The sequence below is a fragment of the Protopterus annectens genome, chromosome 1.part0, assembly GCF_019279795.1.
Source record: "Protopterus annectens isolate FY-2018-M chromosome 1.part0, PAN1.0, whole genome shotgun sequence".
Classification (NCBI taxonomy): domain Eukaryota; kingdom Metazoa; phylum Chordata; order Ceratodontiformes; family Protopteridae; genus Protopterus; species Protopterus annectens.
The window spans coordinates 87546199-87565582 of record NC_056725.1 but is presented as its reverse complement, the minus strand read 5'-3'; the positions used below and the strand labels follow the sequence as shown (position 1 = coordinate 87565582).

Genomic DNA, 19384 nt, shown 5'->3' with positions numbered 1-19384 from the left:
CACATAACACAAAGCACACACCCATCTTCGCGGAGGCTCTCAATAGAAATCAAACCAAACAGCAGAGACCTCCAAGGCAGAAATGCACTCGACCACCACAACACAGCACAAACCACAAGGCACATAGCTCACCTACACAGTGTGCCCCTCAACCTAAGCCCCTAAGGCAAACAGCTTGCCCAGCACACTAATCATAAGTGACTTGATAGTAAGGCACACTGATGTCCCACTCACTAGGTTAAATAAGCTGAAGGTAACAGTCTTATCAGGTGCCAGAATCCGACACATAACACACGCACTTAGGTCTCTCCACAACAAGTACAGGTATGACCATCACTGTACATGTCTGTGTGAATGACCTGAGATGCACCTCCCTGGATTACATGAAAAGAGACATGGAGAAGTTCTCTGATTATGTGGCCCAGACAGGTATGACCTTAGCCCTGAGCAGCATCCTACCGTCACCCAGAATGATACCGCAGTACAAGCAGAAAATGATTGACTTCAACAATTGGCCAAGTTTCTGTCTGCTTGGGATGACTTGATTGACGGACCTCGATGCTTTGCCAGAGGTGGCCTGCATCTGTCACCCGTGAGTTTCCGGATACTGGCTAAGGCTCTTGCCACCCCTGTAGTGCCAACGTTAGGCGATATTCCAAAGACCAAATTACCACAGTAGCAGCTGTAAATAAATGCAATCTGAGGGTCATGCTGCTCAGCTCTAGAAGTCTAACTCTCAAGATGCACTTGCTCGAAGCACTCCTCAAAATGGAGAACACCGACATTTGTGCTGTAACAGAAACCTGGTTTAAAGCAGCAGAAAGCACCCCTGTGCTACCAGGCTATAACTCGTTCCACACCTTTCGGTCCCAGAACATGGACCGAATCTCCAAAGGCGGTGGTGTCTCCATATTCATTTATTTTATTTATTTTACATTTGTTGACCGGGCTAGTCTAGCTGGATATATGTCCATTTTCAGTAGAGGCCCGGGGAGATAAGCTCCAAATTAACAATTATAATGATACTAAATAAAATCCCATTAAAGAAATACATGTAAAGTAATTAGGTAAAATTAGATAAAATTAAGACATTGTTACTAGTGACAAAGTTATAAGGTATAAACATGCAGTAGTTAGGAAATAAACAAAATATTGTAGCACATGACATACATGGAGAATAATACAAAAAGTACAGAGAGTAGGGAAATAGTAAAGTAAGAAGAAAAGTAAGTACACTTTTTTTTTTTTTCATAGATAGTAAGGAGTTACAGATCAGTGGGTGCCACTTTGACATAGAATTTGGGTATTACAGATGTGAAGTATAGTCAGGGGTCAAGAAATAAAGTTAGTCAGGATTAGTACAGGGGCGCAGCCATTGTGTTTTGAGGTATAGCTGGAGTTTCTTTTTAAAGAGAGATTTTGAGGGAATAGATGAAAGTTCAGAGGGAAGCAGGTTCCAATCTTTTCCAACAGTGTTAGAAAAAAGAGAGTCTCCAGCCTTGTTTGACTTGACAGTATCTATAAGAAGTTTGTGTGCAGATCTTAGGGGCTTTAGGTTATGGTATGGGTGAATAAGAGTAGATAGTATAGGTGTTTTGTCAGGTTGATAAAGAATTTGATGGGCTATGCCTAATTGATTATTTTTTAGTTGCTGCTGAAATTCAAGCCAGCCTAGTTGTTTTAAATTAGTACAGTGGTGGGTTCTGTAAGGGTTTCCTGTGGCAAATCTGGCTATGTTGTGGTAGGAGTTGTTTAATTTCAACAAATTATTTTTTGATAAGTTGGTAAATATGGGAGAGGCATCGAGAAGGGGTGAGATAAGGTGGGAGTGGGCTATAGTTGTTCTAGATTCTGGAGTGAGGAAAGGTTTGATTCTGTAAAGAGAGCCTATTTTTTTGTTAATGGTTTTCAATGTGTTGTCTATATGGGCATCAAAGTTAAGGTTGTTATCAATGGTTATGCCTAGTAGTTTGGTAGTAGAATCTTGTGATATAGGTGTGCCATTTTTGATGTTATAGTAAAGTCAATGTGGGGAGATTTGCTGGAAGGTGTGAAGAGGAGGAGTTTAGTTTTTTTTGGGTTAAGTAATAGACAGCGTTGGGAAAACCATTCTTCTACAGATTTAAATATGTGTTGTGTGAGGGAGTGAAGGTCTGATACAGATGTGGCTGAGCAGATTAGTGTAGAATCATCTGCGTATTGTATACATGTAGCTTTGGGAACTACTTGGTGGAGGTCATTGATAAATAAAGAAAATAGGAGGGGACCCAGTATGGACCCTTATGGGACACCAATGTTGACAGGGAGCTGGGAGGATAGAGTGGAGTTCCAGAGTACTGCTTGATGTCTGTTATTTAAGTAGGACTTAAACCAGTTAATAGATTGGGTATCAATTGACAAGGATTGAAGAATGTGTATGAGTATTTGGTGGTTGACCATGTCGAAAGCTTTGGATAGATCTAAGAAAAGTGCAGAGGAAAGGGTGTTATTGTTGCGATTTTTGTTGATTGTGTCTGTAAAGGAGAGGAGGGCAGTGGTGGTACTGTGGGATGGTCTGAAACCATGTTGGGTTTTAGAGAGCAAGTTATTTTGGAGAAGGTGGTGAAGCAGTTGCTTGTGGATACACCTTTCCATAATCTTAGATAAGGGAGAGAGAAGGGCTATAGGGCGGTAGTTAGAGATTTCAGTAGAATTTCCACCCTTATGAAGTGGGATAATGTGGGAGATTTTCCAAAGTTTAGGGACATATCCTTCAGTGATGGTTCTGTTTATCAGTATGGAAATTGGGTAGGCTATTGATTTGGCTGCTAATTGCAAGTATTCTGCGGGTATTAGGTCTGCAGAGGGAGTACATGATTTGAGTTTTTTGGGAAGGGAGAGAATATAAGTTGTTGGGACAGGTTGGAAGCGAAATGGGGGGGTGGGTTTAGGTTGTTGTTAGATATGTTTGTGTTTTTGATGGGGAGTTGACTGGCTAGGGTTTGAATAGTTTCGGTAAAGAAGGCATTAAAGTAATTTGCAATTTGGTTGGGGTTCCTTATGTCAGAGCCTTGTGGGTTGGGTGTGACAGGTTTACTTGGCTGTAGTAATTGGTTTATGTTTGCCCAGAACTTTTGTGGGTTATTTTGGCGAGTATGTTGAGGTTTCAGGTAGTAGTTTTTTTATCGTTCATTATTGCTTTTTTGGTCTCATTTCTCAGTTGTTTGAAGTTTTGGTAATCTGCTGTGTTTTTAGTTAAGCGAGATTTGTTCCAGATTTTATTTCTTAGATTGATTTTTTGTTTGGTTTCTATTGAGAGCCAGGGGGCAGATTTAGTTCGAATTCTAATAGAGCGCGTGGGGGCATGGTAGTTAAGTATGGTCAGAAACTTAGCATTAAAGAAATCTACAGCTTCGTCAAGAGAAAGGTGTTTTAAGGGTGTCCAGTTACATGCCTTCAGTTCAGTTTGAAATAGCTCCAAGTTAAAAATTTTTTTAGATCTGATTGTTCTGGTTATGTTTTGGGTAGGAGGGTTGGTTTTGAGCCTGATGATGTAGGTTAATAAGTGATCACTTATATCATCAGGGAGGGTTCCTGTTCCAAATGTATGGGGTTGATTATTGGTGAGTATCCAGTCTATGGTACTTTCTTTTTTGTTAGTTTTATTTATTCTAGTGGGGGAGGTGATATTCTGAGAGAATCCATAAAGGTTAATATGGCTAGTAGGATGTTTATTGTTACAGGATTGCCAATCAATGTTTACGTCACCTAGGATGATTGTTTCTTGGGGTAAGTTTAGTGATAGCCAACATAGGAACTTTTCTATGGTAGAAATATTATTTCCTGGGGGAACATAAATGCAAATAATAAAGATTGATTTGGCTGTGTTTAGTTCAAGTTTGGTAATAAGAATTTCAGCATTAGAGTCTTGGGGAGGTTTTTGATGGAAAGTGGTTATGTGAAGGCTGGATTTAAATAAGATAGCTATACCACCACCTTTTTTAGATTCTCTGTCGAGACGTAAGATATTATAGCCAGGAGGAATGAGTTCGCTGTCTTTTGTTAAGGGTTTTAACCAGGTTTCTGTTAGACAAATAATATCAAAGGAGTAGAGTTCTAAGAGAGCATGCAGTTGAGTTGTTTTATTATTAATACTACGTATGTTGAGGTTAGCTATTGAGAGTGAGTTTTTGGGTTTTTTAAATAGTGGGTTAACAGTGGGGTTAGGTAAATGGATTGATTTAAGGAGGAGTCAATTGGACCTGGGTTTGGGTGAATATCTCCATTCTTAAGTGAGAGAAGTAGGGTTAGGTATGTAGTGTTTGTATATTTACTATGAGGAAGGGGTATCTTACTGGGATTTGGGTATACATGTTTTATGTGGGTTATTCTATGATATCTAGGTAAAAGATAGCTAGGTGTGGAAGTTATGTTGATGTGATGGTTGAGGTAGGTAGGAATTAAAGAGGAAGTTTGTTTAGCTGGGTTGTTAAGGTGTGAAAGTAGTGGTTGTTCATAGGAGGTAGTAAGGTGTGCTAATATTAGAGTGTGAATAAGTGAGAGCACAACTATGGTATGTTTGAGTACTAGGGTGGGGAGTTTATACATTTTAAAGGTGGGTATTCACTTTTAGTAACTAGTACAAGTGAAGTGGGTGTGGTATTGTTAGGCAAGTTACGTGATGTATGTGAAAGGGTGTGGTTAAAGGAAGAAGTATGGAATGAAAAGAGCTGATTGGTTAGTTGCAGTTGGGTTGTAATTGGAGGAAAAGGAGAGGGGGTGTGGTTAGGTAGGTATAAGTGTGGATGCACTGGGGGTGGGTGGGATTTGGGGGTAGGGGAGCGGAGTGAGCCCGCAGGGCGAACGGAGCGGGTAGAGACAAAGGAAGAGAAGTTAGCAAGGAAACAATCAGCAATGCAGGCAGCTACAGGTTGGAAAGGTATGTTATGAGTGGAGAAGGTTTGAGAATAAAGGGGAAATGTAGAGAAAGACTTCTTGAGGAGTACAAACTAAAAGGCACCAAGTAAGTTGGAGTCAGAACCAGTAAGAAGTTTAGTAGATGGTTAAAGTTTGCCAAATAGCATAGGGAGAGGGGGAGTGATAGGTGGGAGAAAGGCGCTCCCTAATGGGCAGTTCAGGAAATGAAGGTGAGTTTGTAAGGGAGCAGAAAAGTGTAGGAGAGCATAGAGAAAGAAATCTATAGTGAGGGGGTGAAGGTAAGTGGAAGAGGGGTATAGGCTGTTAGGTAGGTACAGAATAGGGATAAGGCTGCTGGCTACTCAGGCTCCCAGCAGACTTTGAAGCCCTGAAACTGGTGGTGGATAGGGTCTGTTTTACCAGGTAAATTTAGTCCATAACATACTTATTGTATTCCTTGATAGAGGGTGCAGCAAGCTGGAGGTTGAGGCCACAAGCGTATGGTTAGGGTTCTTAACACACCAGGTAGGCTGAGGCTGTATCAGGAGTAGGCACAAATTGAGTTGGGTACTTAGGGGAAGAAGGGGAAATAAAGGTAGAGGAGAAAAACAGAGTTAGAAATTCAGCGTATATATTAAAGAAGGCAGTAATAGCTAGCAGTAATAGTTATAACATTGCAAATAGTATTTGAGCTAGGATGTTTACAAGTAGCCAGTCTAAACACTTCTTAAGTACTACTAGGCAACAGCATTGATGAGGTAAAAACAGCAGGTAGCACAAATGCAATGGTACAAAGTTCAGTCAGATACATGCATTTAGCTGTCTAATCAGTTCTTAGTTACTTCAGGCAACAGCAACAAGGAGGTTTAAACAACAAGTAATACAATGGAATGGTACAAACATGCCAGATAAAAATGGTCAGCAGTAAGAGGGATAGCAGCAAGAATGGTACCTGACAATAATAGTAGGTAGTCAAAGGTGCCTGTTCAGTAATGAACTTTGGAGGTTCATAATCCAAGGGAAATATCTGTAGTAAAGTAATGCGTGTGAGAAAAGAAAATGATTGAGGGCAGCACAGACAGGGATCTGCTATTATACAGCAGGGTTGCAGTATATGGGGTCATAACAACCTTCCCAGATTTAGAGGGAGCAGGGCTGTCTGCAGTGTAGAGAATTGAACAAGCTGAAAGTGAGGTAGAGACAGCCTCCTTCAAGCAGGAGCTGTGGAGGGGTACGTTAACTACACTAATGTGAGCTTTAAACAGGAAGGAAATAAAGGCACTACAAATATTTACCACCTACACATCTGCAGATTAAACCAAGTCGAACTCTGCTGTGAGGGATAATATACAGTTACCCGAGTCAGTCAGATTACTCTTAAAAATAGGGCGCCATTGTAAATAGCCATGTTGGCTAAAAATCAGTAAACACAATGTCGCACAGTATTATAAAAACATAAGCTGTTGATGGAGTAGTCATTAGTGGTTGGAAATACGTTTGTGGTTTCACTGTTGTGAAAAACTATACTGAGGAAGATGCAGGGAAATAAGTGATATCCCAGCTAAATGCCCAGACAGTGCTCAACGTTGGTGGAGTATAACACAAACGTTTTTCTTAAAGTGTAAGCACAATAAACTAGGCAAACATTGCTGTTCAATACATGAACAGCGCTTGTTTTCAAGGTAACGAGTACTTTAAACCAAGGTCTCAGTCTCACGCCACGTGGGTGGCGCAGTAAGCAAATTGTATGCTAAAGCTTATAGCCACAGGACACTAGTCTTTTTACAGGTTAAAAAGCTCTGAAAAAGTAGCCTAAATTGCTAAGAGCAGGGTAACATTAGGATCTAGGCAATGTCCGAGGTGACCATAACATAGAGTGCACAATTACAGCTTTGTCGCAAAACACAATAGCAAGCGTAGAGTGTTGAGAGAGAAGCAAAAACAGTTATACTTTTGTCGCTAAAACGCAATAACAGATGTGGTGTGTAAAGGATCAGTAAAATACAGCTTTGACGCAAAAACACAATAGCTAATGTGGAGTGTTGAGAGATAAGCAAAGAAATGATTATACCTTAGTCACTAAGTCGCAATAACAAATAACACAATATAAGATGTGGTGTGTTAAAGGATCAGCAAAAAACACATTACATGAAAATAAGCATATTCTACTGGTCGACGACCATTCCAGTTCAATAAACACTGCAAACGCTGATAAGCCAGAGTAGTCAGACCACAATACCACTTACCAGGGGTCAAGATGCCAGGGCAGAGCAGACAGCAGCTAGAGACCCTCTAGTGAAACTAAGAGATGGCGCCACAGAGGTCAAGGGGTATAAATAACTTCCCACGAGACAATGAAGCAACTAGGAAAGAGAGAGGAGTACAGTATAATGCAGATGGGCGGAGCCAGGAGGTAGTTACTTACGTAGAGGATTGCTGGTTAAGACAATCGCAGGAAAGGAAAGGGGGAAAGGGCAAGAAAAGGAGGGTTAGGACTAGAGTAGAGGTCAGTACAAGAGTATATATCTATCGAAAGAGACAAGACAGGTAACCAGTAGCTAGAGACAAAGGAAGAGAAGTTAGCAAGGAAACAATCAGCAATGCAGGTAGCTACAGGTTGGAAAGGTATGTTATGAGTGGAGAAGGTTTGAGAATAAAGGGGAAATGTAGAGAAAGACTTCTTGAGGAGTACAAACTAAAAGGCACCAAGTAAGTTGGAGTCAGAACCAGTAAGAAGTTTAGTAGATGGTTAAAGTTTGCCAAATAGCATAGGGAGAGGGGGAGTGATAGGTGGGAGAAAGGTGCCCCCTAGTGGGCAGTTCAGGAAATGAAGGTGAGTTTGTAAGGGAGCAGAAAAGTGTAGGAGAGCGTAGAGAAAGAAATCTATAGTGAGGGGGTGAAGGTAAGTGGAAGAGGGGTATAGGCTGTTAGGTAGGTACAGAATAGGGGTAAGGCTGCTGGCTACTCAGGCTCCCAGCGGACTTTGAAGCCCTGAAACTGGTGGTGGATAGAGTCTGTTTTACCAGGTAAATTTAGTCCATAACATACTTATTGTATTCCTTGATAGAGGGTGCAGCAAGCTGGAGGTTGAGGCCACAAGCGTATGGTTAGGGTTCTTAACACACCAGGTAGGCTGAGGCTGTATCAGGAGTAGGCACAAATTGAGTTGGGTATTATTGTATTCCTTGATAAGAGGGTGCAGCAAGCTGGAGGTTGAGGCCACAAGCGTATGGTTAGGGTTCTTAACACACCAGGTAGGCTGAGGCTGTATCAGGAGTAGGCACAAATTGAGTTGGGTATTATTGTATTCCTTGATAGAGGGTGCAGCAAGCTGGAGGTTGAGGCCACAAGCGTATGGTTAGGGTTCTTAACACACCAGGTAGGCTGAGGCTGTATCAGGAGTAGGCACAAATTGAGTTTTGTATTATTGTATTCCTTGATAGAGGGTGCAGCAAGCTGGAGGTTGAGGCCACAAGCGTGGCCCATAAAGGATATGCACACCTCCAGACTAGTAGCCCAGCATAGCGCATCTCAGATACTTCAGGTATAACACTGGGTAAGACGGCGATTCAGGTCTTAGCCTGCTGTAGGTCCCCAACCATGTCCCAAGACTCACTCCACATTCCTAAGAACCCTGGAAACTGGGAAAACTACTCATGCACCAGTACACTGGCCCAGCGCTTCCTGGAATTCATCATTTCCAATGCCCTGGACCAGCTCATTCTTAACCCCACTAGAGGAAGCAACATCCTTGACCTGGTTATTACTAGCATGGGCAACCGTTGCTCTTCAGCAATAGTCAATTCCACCCAGGTTAGATCTGACCATAAACTAATCACCACGGAAATCCACATCTCACCCACACCCCCCGCAAAGCTAACCACCATGAAAAACTTCTCCAAAGCTGACTTTGGGCTCCTAAAAACAGAGGTGGCTAACTTCATGGCACCCATGGCAATGGAAAATAGATGCATGACTGCAGAATCATACACCAATCCACTGTACGAACACATACACAAATGCATGGAACTAGCCATACTCAACAGAACCAAGACACTCTCCTCCAAAAAAAAGGAAGCCAGTCTGGTGGTCCCCTGCCATTAATAAACTCTACAACAGAAGAAAGAAACTGTTGCAAAAAAAAAAAGGTGAAGTCCCAAGACTGGAAAAGCTCCCTTATTAGCCTCAACAAAAAGTTGAGATCCCTTGTCAAAACAACTAAAGCCAGCTATGAAGGCAGAAGTGCAGCAGACACTAAAAACAACCACAAAGCCTTCTATAACTATATCAAGAATCTCCACAGCAATACCCAGGTTTGCTCTGAGTTGCTGCACAATGGTACCTCATTGCCAACATACTGGCCGACAGATTCAGTGCCAACTTTATCCTCCCCCCAAGGACCAATCACAATACCGGAGGAATGCCAGGCACCTAGCATTACTGCAGCACAGGTTAAAGCTGCATTGTCCAAGGCCAGGAATACAGCTTCCATGGGACCCGACAATATCCCTGGATGTGTTCTACATGAACTACAAAGTGAGCTGGCACCTCATCTGTGTGCCCAGTTCAATCACAGCCTCACCTCAGGCTTTGTCCCTACCGAATGGTGCACTGCTGCAGTCATCCCTCTCCATAAAGGGGGTGCAACTACAGACCCTGGAAATTATTAGCCTGACGAGTTTGATATGTAAGGCCATGGAGTGCATCATCCTGGACCTAATTAACAAGGATATAGGAAATCTCCAAACTCTAGATCCCACGCAATTTGGTTTTGTGAAAGGTAGATCATGCCTGCCCAACCTGGCTGACTTCTTTGAATCTGTCACCAGAGCTGTGGATGAGGGCAAGGCAGTTCATACAGCCTACCTCGATCTGGCCAAGGCCTTTGATACCATTCCCCACTCGGTAATTATTGATAAACTCACCAAACTAGGCATCAACCCCTATATCACTAGGTGGGTTGCAAACTGGTTCACAGATAGAACCCATAGTGTGAAAGTACTGGACTCCCGAGTCAGACTGCCAGCTAGTCATGAGTAGACTCCCACGGGGATTGGTCCTGGATCCCCTCCTGTTTGGCATCTATTTCTCAGAAGTCCAGGCCAACATGGAGGGACTCTGGCTGATCAAGTTTGCAGATGACTGCAAGCTGAGAGCCATTATTAACTCCCCAAGTGATCTAGACATCCTACAGAAAGGCCTCAGTGAGACCAATGACTTGTCGAAACCATGGCCTTAAGCTTAATGCCAAAAAATGCTTCATTATCCCCTTTGAGAAAAACTCATTTCCCACTAATCACCCCATCGATTGGAGCCCACTGAAGGTGTTATAAGAGATCTGGGGACACAGGTTGACAGCAACTTCTCCTTCGACCACCACATTGCCACTGTGGTCAGAAAGTCCTTTTGGCATGTACCTCACTAGACACATGCAAGCACTGGAATGGCCACAAAAGTACCTCACAAAGAGGATCCTAGGCCTTAAAACTCATGTCCTACATGGGCAGACTAAAAAAAAAACTCCAGCTGTTCTGTCTCATATCGTCTACTAAGAGGCGATCTCTGCTTGACTTACAAAGCCATGTCTGACCCAGCTCTTTTAGAAATGCTACATCTAAAGAAATCCACATCCCTCTGCACTACACGCTCCAGAGACGTCAACCTCATTACCACAATCAACAGAATATGCTGGAGGGACTGGTTCATAACCCAGAGACTGCCCATGCTCTGGAATAGACTTCCCATAGATGTCAAGCAGAGCACCTCACTTGGCCCTCTTCAAGAGATATCTTGATGAGTGGATGGGAAATAGAAATTTCACCTCAGGGATCACTGCAGTGGCTGTACTTGCCAGAGGCACTGAGAACTAATGTCGGGCGGCACGATGCCAGGGCACTTCTATGGGATAGGCTTGTAAAGGCTTCAGGGGCATTAGCCTACTACACACCTATGAACCTAAGCACTTGCTTTCCTTGATACAATTATAAGGTTGATTAGAAGAATATATGAGGGATAGGAGATGCAAATTAAAGTGGGTGGAGTCCTCTCTGATAATTTCTGCTCGAGTAGAAGAACCAGGCAGGGTTGTCAGCTTTCCCCTTTGTTGTTTGCATTATATTTAGAGCTGTTGGCCAAGAAAATAAGGGACTCAGAAGGATTTTTGATTGGAAACAGACTGCCTGCCTTGCTTGGATTACTTTCGAATACTTAGTAATTCTGTACAATTATATATTTTTTATTTTATTTTATTTTTATTTTTTTACTTAAGACGAGTTTAAGTTTGCTACTTCTACTACTATTGTCTGATCTGATTAATATACAGGGATTAACTAGAGATATATGGACTGAAAATCTTCCACACAGAGAAGATTCTTGCTCTGTTTTGGACTCAGAAATTCAAGGGTATAATTAGTATGGTAGTCAGGAAAAGCTGGCTCTATTTGCAGATAATATTAATTTATACTTGAAAAAAAAACAGAAAGGGAGATTAGTGTTGTGGAATATTTTAAGACAGTTTCATATCCTGTCAGGATACAAAATTAATGAAGCTAGAACAAAGGCAATAGTGGTAAATTATGTACCCACACACGAATTGGTCCAACAGTATCCATATTTGTGGGGATTTGATAAAATGAAGTATTTAGGAGTATGGAGTAGAAATGACTCTGTGGTGGCAGCTAAGGTTATGTGGGAAGAGGCTAAACAGAAAATAATACAAAAACTGAGAAACTGGAAAATTTGTTATATGGATACTAAGATACAAGCCATTAAAATGTTTTTAGGAGTTCCGCTGTGGCGACCCCTAACCGGAAAAAGCTGAAAGACAGTTTTAGTCTTATACAGATCATGCATATTTTTATCAACCAGAGGAGAAGTTGTCGATAGCATTTAAAGTGTTGAAGGATTTTATCTGGGAAGGGAAGACAGGGTCAAGTGGGATAAGGTGATTCTACCAATAGAACAAGGTGGACTGGGATTACCTAATTTGAGGGGGTATTTTAGAGCATAGTTAAGGCTCTTATGTATAGCAAAAGCAGAAGACTATAATTTAAAGTGGAAGTGAATGATGCTGACACAGGGAGGAAGCTCAAGAAATGAGGAGAGATTGATATTTTGGATGCAGACTCTCAAGGACAATAACCAAAATCTTAAGAGTATTATATTCATAAAATAGCAGGGAGTATTCTAAGAACCAAACCAGCACAAGAATGTAGAAAAGAGATTCTGACAATAGGGATGACTGTGGTCAGGGATACAGGTAATAGGAAGGGGAGGGTTGGAATTTATTGGAGAAATCTGGCAAAGGAACAAAAGTATTGGAAGCAAATCACTAGAAAGGGAAAGGTAATAGAATAGGAAAAGGCCAATAATTTATTTGACTGCAGGTTAGAGATTGTCTTCCCTATTAAGAATTGATATTGGAGTGTAGGCAAAAAAGAAATAGGGGGCCCATAAATGAAAGACCAGCACTGGTAGAGGTTTTAATAGAATCTAGAATAGAAGCTGCCATAAGCATATAAAATATTGCATGATAATTATAAGAATCAATCAGAGGATCTTAGAAAGGATTGGGAAGAGAGATTGGATAAACAATTCACAAAGAGACAATGGGAGATATATGTAGATCTTCCAGATATGCAACAAAGTCTAGAAGATTTAGGATCTTTGCCTGGAATTGTTTGCATAGGTATTTTTATACCCCAAGTAAACTCCAAAGAATTTTTCCTCAGGTGGATAGCAAATGTTGGAGGTGTGATGGACAAGAAAGAGGTAGCTGAGAACATTATTTTCTGGGAATGTAATGAGATGGCATACTTTAGGGATTCCCTGCAGACCGCTCTGTAGGAGATGCTGGGTGAGCAGATTGGACTAACTGGGGAGATGATTTTTTTTTCCAGTTATTCTACAGAATTGGAATTGCTTAGACTTAGTAAAGGCTTACTGAGTCTAGTTATAATGGCTGCCAAAAAAGCAATTACTAGAAAATGGAATTCAAAGTCTAGACCAACTTTACTAGAAGTAGTGAATATAGTAACAAGAGATAAAACTGGAATTGGGATCTTTAGAAAAGGAAGGAGCAAACTACATAGGAAAAAAATGGACATTGTGGGAAGAAATATACAGAGCAGGAATGAGGTTTAAGAGGCAGGATTTGAATGAGCCATATAATGCTTAACTGACAGTGACTGTGTGGTTTATAAGTGATGCATAATATTTGCAACTACAGGTGTTTCATTGGTGTCTGTGATGTAAACTGTTTCCAACTAAAGTGGTAACATTTTGTATGTTTATCATTTATATAACTATAAGCTTGTCTTTGTCATATGTGAAAATTTAATAAAGGTGTTTGGAGAGAAAAAAATGTTAAAGTGCCTGCCACTAACAACAATGCAGAAGGTGTGGAAAGAATACAGGTGGAGAACTGGCTATTGGGAATGTGCTCAGAATGGGGAGATGGTTATGTGCAAAGAACACAAGTTACCAGAATGGAGTGGAGTGCTGACAGGGTACAGAGTCGATCAAAAGCAGAGATGGTAACCAGCCTTTGTATGTGAACTCTCAAAATCCTTAAAGCCAAACTAAAAATGAAGTAACATTCACTTAGGAAGAAGGGGTGTTGTAAATCCATCCAAATCCTGGAAAACTTTCAAAGGTATTAAAGATTATGTATGTAATTATATAGTTATCTTAGAGATTGTTAAAATGTGAGTAACTGTTGGTTTCTGGTTGTTAACTGTATTGATTGAAATGATAATAAACAAGCCAAACACCACAAACCAAGAAAGGGCAGTCAGGTCTGATGAAGTTATACATATTGTGAAACAAAAAGCGCTAACCGTTTTATTGTTTTTTAAATAAAAGTGGTTTCAGACATTTGAGTGTTCGTGCTCGTTGTACAACTTTTGTTTGAGCCGTATTTATGTCCGTTGACTGCCCTTTGTCCTTTCTTGATTGAAATGGTGTTTGTTTAAAATATGTTGACACTGTTCCTGGCTTTCAGTAAAGTTTAGTAGCACATGTTAAAAAAGTTTAAGCACTAGTTTTATAATGATTTAGCTGGATGGATGCCACATTGCCTCATAGTAGCATAGCTTGTCCTGCATTTTAAATGGTAGTTGTGCTAAAAGATTGCATTTGAATGCTGTCTAATGAGATCTAATATTTATCTGTGGTCTTGTTACAGATGTATGAACAAAACTTCATTTGGTTATTGTTTTTGTTTATGGTTCCATATGGTTTATACTCTCTAATTGTTTGTGTCGTCTTTGTAGCAACTTCATATAGTAAGCCTGTAATTTCTTAGAAAATAACCCAGGTAAGGAGCAAAACTATAATAATTTGGTTTTCAGTCATTGAAAATCATAGTAGCCTATATGCATAATAGAATAATATCTCTCATTTATTTATTAGCTATTACAGAATTTTATGTACTGCTAATAATTTTTGTCATTCTGTATTTTCTCCTGTTATTTTCCTGAAGTCAGTTATGAGTGCAAGTCAACATTCTATTAAAAATGTCTTTTGTGCATATGTTTTTTTTTTCTTTAGATTTCCATTTCTTGATGAAGAAGTTGTCTCATTTCTCAATTCCCTGCCTGTAACAGAGAAAGCTGATTTGAATCTGCCTCGTGGAATTGGAGAGAAACTACTATTGCGTTTGGCTGCAAAGGAACTTGGCCTTACTGCTTCTGTTGTTTTGCCAAAACGTGCCATGCAGTTTGGGTGTAGGATTGCAAAGATGGAAAACAGTAATGAAAAGGCATCTGACAAATGCAGAAGATTGCATATAGTTGACACAGAATGAATACCTGTTTTTTGTTTTAATATATTTAAACATTAAAAATGTCTCCTTGTTTTAAAAAAGTTATGCTTAAGTAGTGTGTGCGTGTTTAATGCATTTATTGAAAAGGTTTCATTTGTTTTGCTCTGCTTGTGACCTGACCTCATGGTTTGGCATTACTACTTAGTCTCCCTCAACAGCGTCACAAAGGGAGTGAGTACCTGCCTGTTGTGTAGTGGGTCACATGTTTTTGTCCTCTTAATTTTAACTTCCTAATACACCAAGAGGATATACTTTTTTTTTCTATATCCTAAATTAGCATTGCTTATAAATGTGCTACTCAACATACTCCTTATAGCTGATGTTTTTTCCGTCCGTCTCAACAAATGGGTACATCAGATCTACGTGGATCTGAGGTTGGCAACTAAAACATCAGTGCCATAGTTCAAGCTTTTCCTCACATCCGTAATGTACCACTGCCCTTATTGATCCCAGATCTCATTTGCTGCTCTAGAGGACAGATGCATTCTTCCTCTAGCTAGGTGTTCAGGTAAGTGTTTTTAAATATCTATTTTTAGATTATAATCTCTTTAGTTTTCCGATTGTTTTTGATGTTTGGCGAATGTTTTTAGCCAGTTCTTTTTCCCTCCTCATTGTCTGCCTTTTTTTTTTCCCCAGTGGCATTTGGGTATTATGTGTAATTAGTTGGCAGTTGTGTTTTTTTTCCCTTAGGAAGTATTTTTCTCTCTCAAAAAAATTAATTCTTCTTGTCAGCTAGTTATTAGTGTTGAACTTTGTTGTTGTGGTCTACCGTTTGATTGTTTTTCAAAATGGCATACAAGGCTTTGGGCTTCAAGAATAGTGTGGCCTTTGGCTACAAATTCTCACCATAGTGTCCACACAAGACCTGTGTATTGCTTTTTGGGTCTGCCCATTTAAATGGGTTGTGTGACTTTTGTCTTCATTTGAGCCAAGAGCCCTGTCTGATCACTGCTTGACGCCTGTGTTTGAAAGGCCTTCTTTCTGCTCAAGCAGATCTGTTTCTGTTGCAGGATCTCCCATCTTCAAAAAATCATCAGAGTCCAAGAATGATAGATTTAGGGAAAAGATAAGGACAGGGATCCTTGTAAGGATGGCTCCAGGGAATCTAGAAAAGGGTCTTCAGACCCTTCCTTACTTCAAAGTCTAGCTTCGAAGGTCCATTGCATTCAGCATCCCCTTCTGAAATCAGATACTTAGAAAGCAAAAACTGTAGTGCAGTTGCCTTGACTTTAGAATAAAAGCTGTAATGAGATTTGTAGGAATGTTGAGTACCTCTATCCTGTCAAAGTGCATTGCCACTGAGGAAGCTGTTGGAACATGGTGAGGCACTGTATAAGGTATAAGAAAACTGCTTTCAACAGTTAGTATGTAAAGAACTACCGCTGAAGTATTGTGAAGAGAAGTCAAGTCATATTACAAGCAGATGGCCATCCACTGTAGTATTGGTGCAGTAATCCTGAAGGATGGTAAGACAGTTGCTTATAGGTTAGAGGGCATAGCACATACAGAAAAAGCACTGCTTGCCTTAATTTTTCATCAGCTTTTCTGGTAAAACTCCATTGGTGAAAACAAAGCATACAGTGCTGCTAAACTTGTTTAAGAAATATTTGTATAAAGCACTACAAAGATTGCAGAAGTATGATTTAACTATGGTGTTTAAACCTGGAAAAGAAATACATGTAGCAGTTAGGCTGGCTTATTTATAGTTGCCAAAATAAATAAATTGATTAAGGAAGAACTGGAAGTAATTTGGGTAATTTCACCATTTCCCTTGACAAAGAAAAGATGAAACCCCTTCAGGTGTAAACACAGAGTGATGAGAATACTTCATGATGCAACACTAAAATGCTAGAACAAAAGTCTGCTTTATAGAAAGAAATGTTGTATACTTTTGCTTAAAAGAAAATGAAGCTGTATAGAATGTGTAATGTTTAAAGTATATAAAGTGTTATGACAGAGAATGTGATGGTGCTGTACTGAAAAGGACCGCCTATGTAAACTGAGCAAAATGATGCCTTGTGAAATGAATGGTATAATAATCCAAGAAAGACATGATTTATTACTTGGTACCAGAAAGACTGTGGAAAAAAGTTTTTCCAGAGACGGTGAAGTTATAATACGCATGTGTTGGCATTATCAGGGTATTTAAATATGTGTTTTTGAGACATGGAATTTCTTATATAGTTGTTTCAGGTAGTAGTTCCATGTATGTGAGAATGGGAAGATGTTCAGAGCAGTGATAATTTCAGAATGTAATCTCAGCTCTGAACTCTCCAGAGTCCAATGGCCAAGTCAAGAGAAATTTTCAAACTGTGAAGTACCTCATGAAGGAAGCAATGAGCATTAATTGCGACTATTGTGTAGATGTACATTTAACCTTGTTGGAATACACACTCACTTGCATGTTGTGTATCACCTGCTCATATATTGATGGGCCATAGGTTACAATGTAGATTGCATATCTCTGCCTCCTTACTACTGACTGAAAGCTCAGGTTCAAACATGAGTTTAGTTGAGAGATTGAAAGCTAGTCCGTCTAGATAGAAGTTTTACTATGTAAAGCAGCAAGACACCTTTCTTCTTCTAAGGGGGGGATGATAGTCCAGCAGAGTTCCACAGAAATAAGACAGCTTCCAGTATGAGTGGATGAAACTGAATGCACCAAGGATCGGAATCCCCAAACTGCATTTGCCCCAAAAATGGAATTTTATGTGTATACATATGTGTGTGTGCGTCTACATACGGTACATGTATACACACACACACTTTGATTCAGTGTAACTTGTAAACTCCAAAGTTACATATATTTATATACATTTATCTTCTTCACGCTCCTAATTATGGCTAAAATGGTGGAATAAGCAGCCCAGTTATCAAATAAAAATGTATAATTAATAAAATAAACAAGCTTGGACTGCTGCTGAAGATGTTCTTCATTCCACATTGCTGCAGTCCTAACTATTGGGTAGTCCGCTGTCCAGTCGGCCCGAATACCAAAGTATATGGCTGACGTCGGTCAGGGCGCATTAGACTGACATCAGTACGTCAGGGTACTAATGCGCATGACCGACGTAATTTCCTCAGTCTTTTTTGCCGCATGGTCCGATGCAGAAGCAATTTTGCGAGTGCAGGTTGGCGTTCTGAAAGTTTCTGAAGTCAGCGTTTCAGACCGAATCAAAGTTGGCTAAGTACCCCGTTGGGGAATATTTTGGTTTTTTCTTGCCTCAGTATTTAACCGGATGTCAGAAAAAGTGAATAACTGTATTTCTTGTGGGAAACAGATACCTCATAGGGATTACCATACTTTGTGTATACCTTGTTTAGGGCCTGAGCACGACGTTGTTGGATGCCGCTCTTGTGCTAGATTTAACAAACGCACTATTAAGAGAAGGTTAGACTGTGCCAGGTTAGTGTTTGGGAAGCGTTGTAATTATAAAATGCCGTCGGATGCTCCGGCCGGCTTCGACTAAAAAGCGCAAAGATAAAACAGCAAAGCCTAGGGTGGAGGAACCGACAGTCCCAGGCGTCGGTTCTTTGGAAGGCTCAGTGGAGCGGAGGTTTTGCCAGGTGTCTCTTTGGAGTCTCAGGGAGAGACTTTACTGTTACAGGATGTATCCTCTCAGGAAGTAGGCCAGGCTGAGGGGGCTTCTCAGGTGGCTGTTCTTCCCTCTCTTCCTAAGGTGGTTAGAGCCTCCCCTTTGGTTTCCAAGGCTTCTTTGAGGGGCAGGCCAAGTTTAGCTTCTGTGGGGGTTTCTCCTAGTGCTTCAGGATCTTTGCCTAAGAAACATATGCTTAAAATGGCAGAGGATTTGATTACTATGATTAGGGGTTCTATGCCCCCTCCTGATAAGAGGCCTAGCGTCCAACCTCAGTTTGAGACTTTTGAGCAATGCTCGGAGGCTTGAGTCTTGCTGAAGACTTGCAGGAGTACCCTCCTTATTCTGATTCTGATGTGGATGATTCTACTCCTTCTGCTTCTCCTCCTGAGGATTTTTCATTTTCAGAGACTCTGCATTCCATGAGGGAGCATTTTAAATGGGAAGGTCAAGATTTCTCTGATTCCAGGAAAAGGCTTAGGGAATTCTTGTTTTACCCCAGCATAGGCCTTTAGCTATACCTCCTGTTTTGAATGTGGTGGAAGATGTGTTTGCAGAGGCTTCCTGAATCCTGATTCTTTGCCTCCTGCCCCAGTTAAACCGGATAGGTATTATAGGGTGCCTGAAGCTCCTAAGTATCTTTTTAAGAGTCCTAGGGCAGACCCAGAAACTGTCTCTCAGGGGCCTAAAGGTGTGAAGGCCTCAGTTGTTAAAAATCCTGTCCCTCCTGATAAAGAGGCAAGGGCTTTGGATAGATGGGGAAAGAAAGTGTATACTTCTTCCACTTTAGCCATGAGGGCGTTGAATTGTCAGTTTCACATGTTAAAATATCAGAATTATCTTCTTTCACAGTTGAAATCTAAGGTGGATGCTCTGGCTGAAGGTATTGAGTGTAAAGAGTTGCAGGATTTAATTCATGTGTCTGAACAGGTGGGTAAACATTCCTTGCAGTGTGGTTTTGATGCTGTGCAGGCCTCCTCCAGGGTGGCTGCCACTGGTTCTGTTCTTCGTAGGCACGCCTGGCTGAGAGATCAGAATTTAGCTGAGCATGTTAAGACAAGGATTTTGG

General features: G+C 40.7%; 1 protein-coding gene across 3 annotated transcripts in view; it reads left to right on the top strand.

The window, feature by feature from the left end:
- The window catches only part of ASNSD1 (asparagine synthetase domain containing 1), a 352351-nt gene extending 337587 nt beyond the window's left edge, over window positions 1-14764 (top strand). For all 3 annotated transcript variants that reach the window (XM_044085621.1, XM_044085700.1, XM_044085773.1), the window contains one exon: window positions 14446-14764. In XM_044085621.1, the coding sequence (XP_043941556.1) occupies window positions 14446-14701 (256 nt within the window). In that variant the 3' untranslated portion in view covers window positions 14702-14764. The remainder of the gene's footprint in view (window positions 1-14445) is intronic.
- Window positions 14765-19384: the final 4620 nt, after the last annotated feature.